This window comes from Rhincodon typus, chromosome 28 (genome assembly GCF_021869965.1).
Source record: "Rhincodon typus isolate 14 chromosome 28, sRhiTyp1.1, whole genome shotgun sequence".
In the NCBI taxonomy this organism is placed as follows: domain Eukaryota; kingdom Metazoa; phylum Chordata; class Chondrichthyes; order Orectolobiformes; family Rhincodontidae; genus Rhincodon; species Rhincodon typus.
Window position 1 is genome coordinate 39688988 of NC_063359.1, and position 7672 is coordinate 39696659.

At 47.8% G+C, this 7672-nt stretch overlaps 1 protein-coding gene across 1 annotated transcript in view; it reads left to right on the forward strand.

Annotated features, from left to right (window-relative positions):
* gtf3c5 (general transcription factor IIIC, polypeptide 5) overlaps positions 1-3804 on the forward strand; it is a 13998-nt gene extending 10194 nt beyond the window's left edge. The window contains exons 9-10 of the mRNA XM_020515744.2: positions 880-1022; positions 1482-3804. Of these exons, the coding sequence (XP_020371333.1) occupies positions 880-1022; positions 1482-1630 (292 nt within the window). The 3' untranslated portion in view covers positions 1631-3804. The remainder of the gene's footprint in view (positions 1-879; positions 1023-1481) is intronic.
* Positions 3805-7672: the final 3868 nt, after the last annotated feature.

Here is a 7672-nt window from a genome sequence, read left to right on the forward strand (position 1 = left end):
ACTCCCTCAGCGCTGACCCTCCGACAGTGCGGCACTCCCTCAGCGCTAACCTATCAGCAGTATCTCGGATTGTATTGGCAGAGACAGATGGAATATGTGGATGTGACTCTTGACTTGAAAACGAGAGTCGTAGAGGTGTTCAGCATAGAACCAGACTCTTTGGTCCAACTTGTCCATGCCAATCAGATACCTAAATTAATCTAGTACCATCTGCCAGCATTTGACCCATATCCTTCTAAACACTGTCCAATTCATGTATCCATCCAGATGCCTTTTAGATGTTGTAATTGTACCAGCCTCCACCACCTCCTCTGGCAGTTCATTCCATACACGCACCACTCTCTGTGTGATAGAGTTGCCCCTTACGTCCCTTTTAAATCTTTTCCCCTCTCACTTTAAACCTGTGCCCTCTAGTTTTGGACCCTCTACCTTGGAAAAAAGACCTTGACTATTTACCCCATCTATGTCCCTCATGATTTTTTTCACCCCTCAGCCTCTGACACCTCAGGAAAAATAACCCCAGCCAATGCAGCTTCTCCCTTTAGCTCAAACCCTCCAACCCTGTCAACATCCTTGTAAATCTTTTCTGAACCCTTTGAAATTTCACATCCTTCCTATAGCAAGGAGACCAGAATTGAACACAGTATTCTAACAGAGGCCGAAAATGAAAAGGTGCTGTTATAAATTGAAATTTTTTTTTTTGTCAGTAGTTTATTTCTACTGTGAAATTCCCCAGAGGGTACAGGACAGATAGAGTTATCCAGATCAGGATATGCAGACTGCATTCGGCAGAGCACATACAGTCCAGGTTCTGCAACTCAGCAACGGCATTTTTGAAACAGTTCTAATTGTCCCCTTCTGGCTGGTCTTCCATTTCAGTTTAAGAAAAATAATTCATCGCAATGAAGGCAAAGAGACGACATGTACTGAGCGAGATGGGTGGTGTCTGCCGAAAACCAACGATGAGCTCCGGGACCAGATGTCTAACATGATTAAAGAAGTCTGGCACAAGAACAAAGCAGGTGAAGCCAGTGTGCATGCTGAAAAGAAATCTGTACAGTTTAACACCTCTCGGTTAGGGTTAGGCTTAGTCCCCTCTGGCTGCCGTCTTCCCGTTTCCCTCTAACTGTGACCAACTCCTCCAGACCTTGTGTGTGCGTTGCATGCCATCTGTGCTCCCATTGTGACAGCACCTTTCTCAGCACATTGTTCCCCTGCCCTTACATATTCTGGGTTCAGTGAAATCTGCTCAGCTTTGACACACGCCATCTGAGTTTGACTGTAACCTGGGCATGATGCAGAGAGTCAGTGGAAAGTATTCCTTTTACATACAGGTGCATTTGTGGGTGACCTGGATAATGGTCACCTCCACTTACGTGGTGGGGTGGCCAGAAGAACAGGTTATAGGTCATCACCTCAGCCACTGTGTGAGACTGACTCCACACTCCTGTTAATGAGTTTTTCCTTCACTTTGCATTTAGTTTCACACTCTTCAAGAAAGAAGCCATTGGTCACACAGGGGAGAGAAGATTCTGAATCTGCTGAGGATGAGGAAGATGAAGAGGAAGAGTATCCACCATCAGAAGGAAGTGAAAATGAAATGGAGACTGAAATTCTTGATTACCTGTGATTTGAGTGACCATGAGCTGTTGTTGGTGACGTGGAGGGAGAGTGGAGTGGTGGTGAATCTGGTAGACAGACTTCAAATTGTCCTCCTTTCCTGAAGGAGGATGGTGCATTTCTATAGCCACGGCATACAGCAGTCTGGGACTCCTGCAGTCGTGAAACCGGTGGGAAGAGAAACTGCTGATCATGTTGGTTACTGGTGTTCAGCCAACAAATTCACGTACTTCCAGTTTGCCTTTCAGCCAGCACCTTGGTACGGTTGTACCAGTGACTGGGGAATGGGGACTTGGGCTCCCTGTGCTGACTTGCAGCCTCATCTGTCTCTCTGTTACATTCACAGAGAGGGTTTGTGGTTTGTTTGACTCAGTGGTGCAACAGTTTATCAGACTTTTCCCAGATGCATTATGGGGTGTCAAATAGGTCCTGTATCCATGGTGTGATGGGACAGCACATAGTGTTAGTGGTGATGAACTACAGGTTATTAACCTCTGTCTGGTTATTATTGTCTGAATCTTCCCGCATTGAGTTCCTGTTCCCTTCCTGTTCCTCTTCTGCAATCAACCTCCGGTACACCAGAAATAGCCTCCAGCTGATGTCCATAGTCTTGGTTCCAGTATTTCTGATGTAGTTAGATGGGGAGGCCTCTACTATTGGCATACGTCACATGTCTGTTCTGCAACAGACAGGGCTAGCCAGTGAACTCCAGTAGGAATCACTCTAGCTTCCCATTTCCTCAGCCTGGACTCAATTCAAACCCAGATCCCAGAGGGGATGGAATGGTGAATTCCCAGGCCAGAGGGGTTTTTACCATCAGGTTATTGCTCTCGGGGAACCATTTCCATTAAACCTCTTTTCACCCATAACCTCTTAAAGGATGGTATTTAAACATTGTTTTCTGTTGTTAAATATACTTTGAAGTTTGTCTTCCAAACAGTGCTGTGATTATATTTGCATTTGGGGCGGAGTGGGGGAGGTGTGTCTACCGGGTGATGAGAGATTTACAAACTGTCTCTCCCACATTGTCCTAGTGCTGGGACCTGGCAGAGAATTATCTATCAGAGCATGCAATAACAGCTAAACCTAGGCACCTAGATTGTTGCCTGTGGTAATGCTGCAAACCAGTAGGTGGGACAGTCCTGGAAAATTTCTCCGTCCCCTTTGCAGTGTTCACTTGTTATAACTCCAGTAATGCCCCTGTTCGTACCTGACATTCCACTGGTCTTGGCTTTGCAAACCTTAAGCTCCCTGACTCTGTTGCTGAAAGAGATTGGGTTCAAATACATCAAAGTGATGGGCAGGAAAACATAAACTGGTCCATCAGCCTGCCCAATGTTCATGGTAAAAACCAAAAGAACTGCGGATGCTGTAAATCAGGAACAAAAACAAAGTTGCTGGAAAAGCTCAGCAGGTCTGACAGCATCTGTGAAGGAGAAAACAGAGTTAACGTTTCGGGTCCGGTGACCCTTCCTCAGAACCTGAACTTTGAAGTGATTGATGTAAGGTTAGCCTTGACCTTGACTTGTGATTGCATCTTTGTTCCTGCATCTGGACTGACCGGGTCTGTTGCTGAGTGTGTCAGGACAAGATTACAGTACTGTCTGAGAAGCATATGGGCTGGTCCTGCAGTAGGGCTTTAAGTGCCAATATAATAAGGATATGTTTGTAACTCTTGGGAGGTGGGGTGAGGGGGAAGCTGAATGGGTAAGTGGTGTGATCTGGGAGTGGACAGGTGCAAAATTAACTCACGTGATGGGAGGGGAGATACATTCCCATCAAATTTATATTAATTCTGACGTTCTTCCATCGCCTCCCCTGTAAGTGGCAAATGTAATCTGAGGGCACCTGACAACTGAAGATAAATAGGGAATATGTGAGCAGCAGGTGACTGCGCCTCAGAACTCAAACTAATCTCAAGCCTGAGAAACTCTCAGCTGTGAACACTATTATTTGGATGAGTGAGAGTTATTTGTGGAGCTGTTTACTTACAGCAGGCACAGGGTGCAGGAGCAGCGAGATGCTTTTATTATACAAAGCTACGTAGCATGACTTTCTCTTGCTGCTCTCATGTATTTTGAGTGTTTTTCCAATATCAGGTGAGAACTGTCAGCAATACCATCAAGATCTGCAGCCATATCTACCTCATAAACCAAACTGAATAAAATGAACATGTTGTACCAATTGTGCTTGTCAAAGTGGTGTTCACAAAGTTAACTTCACCCTCAGACACACCCTGATTAATGAACAAATTTAGGACAGCTTCGAGAAAGGCAGTTATGACGTACCTGAAAACTTCATTCGCAGAGCTTGTTGGACTAAATTTGCAGAATTATTAGAGTGTAGAAGAAGGCCATTCGCCCCATTGTGTCTGCATTGGTAGCTTTTTTTGAAGTTGGCACACATGCGACAAGCTACAGATGGCCTCCCCTGGCACTGTAAGATTCTATGATCCCGCTACTGACCCAAAGCACTTGACAGCCAATGGGAACACCACCACCTGCAAGTTCCCCTCCAAGCCACTCACCATCCTGACTTGGAAACATATTGCCATTCCTTCAGTGTCACTGGGCCACAGTCTTGAAATTCCCTCCCTAAGGGCATTGTGGGTCAATCCACAGTAGGTGGACTGCAGCTGTTCAAGAAGGCAGCTCACCCCCACCTTCTCAAGGGCTAGAAGGAACTGCTGATGCTGGAGAATCTGAGATAACAAGGTATAAAGCTGGATGAACGCAGCATCAGAGGAGCAGGAAGGCTGACGTTTCAGGCCTAGACCCTTCTTCAGAAATGGGGGAGGGGAAGGGGGTTCTGAAATAAATAGGGGGAGGTGGATAGAAGATGGATAGAGCAGAAGATAGGTGGCGAGGAGACAGACTGGTCAAAGAGGTGAGGATGGAGCCAGTGTAGGTAGGGAGGAGATAGGTCAGTCCAGGGAGGACGGACAGGTCAAGGGGGCGGGATGAAGTTAGTAGGTAGGAGATGGGGGTGGGGCTTGAGGCGGGGATGAGCTGGGCTGGTTTTGGGATGTGGTAGGAGGAGGGGAGATTTTGAAGCTTGTGAAGTCCACATTGATACCATTGGGCTGCAGGGTTCCAAAGTGGAATATGAGTTGCTGTTCCTGCAACCTTCAGGTAGCATCATTGTGGCACTGCAGGAGGCCCAGGATGGACATGTCGTCTGAGGAATGGGAGGGGGAGTTGAAATAGTTCACGACTGGGAGGTGCAGTTGTTTAGTGCGAACCGAGCGTAGGTGTTCTGCAAAGCGGTCCCCAAGCCTCCGCTTGGTTTCCCCGATGTAGAGGAGGCCACAACGGGAACAGCGGATGCAGTATACCACATTGGCAGATGTGCAGGTGAACTTGGGGCCTGGGATGGGAGTGAGGGGGGAGGTGTAGCGGTTGCAGGGAAAAGTGCCAGGTGTGGTGGGGCTGGAGGGGAGTGTGGAGCGAACAAGGGAGTCACAGAGAGAGTGGTTCCTCCTGAAAGCAGATAAGGGTGGGGAGGGAAAAATGTCTTTGGTGGTGGGGTCGGATTGCAAATGGCAGAAGTGTTGGAGGATGATTCGTTCGATCCAGAGGTTGGTGGGGTGGTACGTGAGGACGAGGGGGATTCTGTTTTGGTTGTTATTGCGGAGAGGGGGTGTGAGGGATGAGTTGCGGGAAATGCGGGAGACACGGTCGAGGGCGTTCTCGACCACTGAGGCGGGGGAATGTTGCGGTCCTTGAAAAACGAGGACATCTGAGATGTACAGGAGTGGAATGCCTCATCCTGGGAGCAGATGCAGCGGAGGCGAAGGAATTGGGAATAAGTGGCAACCACCTAGAAACCGATATCCATTTCAAGCCCACCGACTCCCACAGCTACCTAGAATACACCTCCTCCCATCCACCTTCCTGCAAAAATGCCATCCCCTCGTCCTCACGTACCACCCCACCAACCTCCGGATCCAACGCATCATCCTCTGACACTTCTGCCATCGGCAATCCGACCCCACCACCAAAGACATTTTTCCCTCCCCACCCTTATCTGCTTTCCGGAGGGACCACTCTCTCCGTGACTTCCTTGTCCGCTCCACACCCCCCTCCAGCCCCACCACACCCGGCACTTTTCCCTGTAACTGCAGGAAGTGCTACACCTGCCCCTACACCTCACCCCCATCCTAGGCCCCAAGAAGACTTTCCACCTCAAGCAGATGTTCACCTGCACATCTGCTAATGTGGTATAATGTATCCGCTATTCCCGTTGTGGCCTCCTCTACATCGGGGAAACCAAGCAGAGGCTTGGGGACCGCTTTGCAGAACATCTACGCTCGGTTCGCACTAAACAACTGCACCTCCCAGTCATGAACCATTTCAACTCCCCCTCCCATTCCTCAGACAACATGTCCATCCTGGGCCTCCTGCAGTGCCACAACGATGCCACCCGAAGGTTGCAGGAACAGCATCTCATATTCCGCTTGGGAACCCTGCAGCCCAATGGTATCAATGTGGACTTCACAAGCTTCAAAATCTCCCCTCCCCCTACCACATCCCAAAACCAGCCCAGCTCGTCCCCGCCTCCCTAACCTGTCCTTCCTCCCACCTATCCCCTCCTCCCACCTCAAGCCCCACCCCCATCTCCTACCTACTAACCTCATCCCGCCCCCTTGACCTGTCCGTCCTCCCTGGACTGACCTATTTCTTCCCTACCTCCATCCCCACCTCTTTGACCGGTCTGTCTCCTCTCCACCTATCTTCTCCTCTATCCATCTTCTATCCGCCTCCCACTCTCTCCCTATTTATTTCAGAACCCCCTTCCCCTCCCCCATTTCTGAAGAAGGGTCTAGGCCCGAAACGTCAGCCTTCCTGCTCCTCTGATGTTGCTTGGCCTGCTGTGTTCATCCAGCTCTACACCTTGTTATCTCACCTTCTCAAGGGCGTCTAGGCAATAAATGCTGGCCCATGTCCCACAAATGAATTTTTAAAAATGCTTTCTAAGTGCTGCCTCTGTTGTGTAAGGAAATGCAATACGGCACTTAGACACATCATGCTTTCCTAAACATCAGAAGTAAGTGCTTTTAATCAACATACACCCCACCCCCACACACCAGGCCTTGTCATCACATGGGCTGCTACCAAACGCAACCTATTGCAGCTACTAATAGTCACCTTTAGTATTCATTCTTCTAGACTGTCTTTATCTAAATCCTTTGTTAAACTGTTTTCTCTCTTTGGGTTTTATCTCCAGTTTACTCCTCCCCCTGCCACAACTTCTGTATAAAAACCATTCCTTTCCTAGCTACCATGAGTTCTGAGGAAGGGTCACTGAACCCGAAACATTAACACTGATTTCTCTCCACAGATGCTGCTGGACCTGCTCAGCTTTTCCAGCAATTTCTGGGTTTTTTTTGCTTTTAATCGGTACTTGGTGATGCTGGTTAATTTTTATGTCTTCACCCAAGGCATCAGGAATAACTTGCATATTCTTGGACAGGTCTTGTGAGTATCTTTAACATTGCCATGACCTGGGAGACAGGTTGAACACCTCGACTAGCAGTGATTGCTGTTGTTAGACAATACTCATGTTGAGCATTCCCAAAATTATAGATTCCGTCAAGAACATTTGATGATCTACCTTCCCTTGGAAACATTGTATTTAAACAGAGAAAGCAAAGTGCTTATTATCAGAGATTCATTTCTTATTGAAAACAAATTCCAGTTGAACAAAACTGTTTTGTCCCCACATCTGCTGCACATATTCTTTACCTATAGAAAGCATTTATGGGGTTAAATAATTCTGGCTACTTCCAGTGGGACAGCAACCAATATCTTACATCCTTGAATATTTTTAAGGCAAAGGTAGAACGATTCTTGTTAAACAAGGGGGTGAAAGGTTATCGGGGTAGGTAGGGAATGTAGAGTTATCAGATCAGCTCTGATCTTATTGAATAACAAGGAAGGTCTGAATCGCTTGTTTCAGAGATAGTAGGGACTGCAGATGCTGGAGAATCTGAGATAACAAGGTGTAGATCTGGATGAACACAGCAGGCCGAGCAGCATCAGAGGAGCAGGAA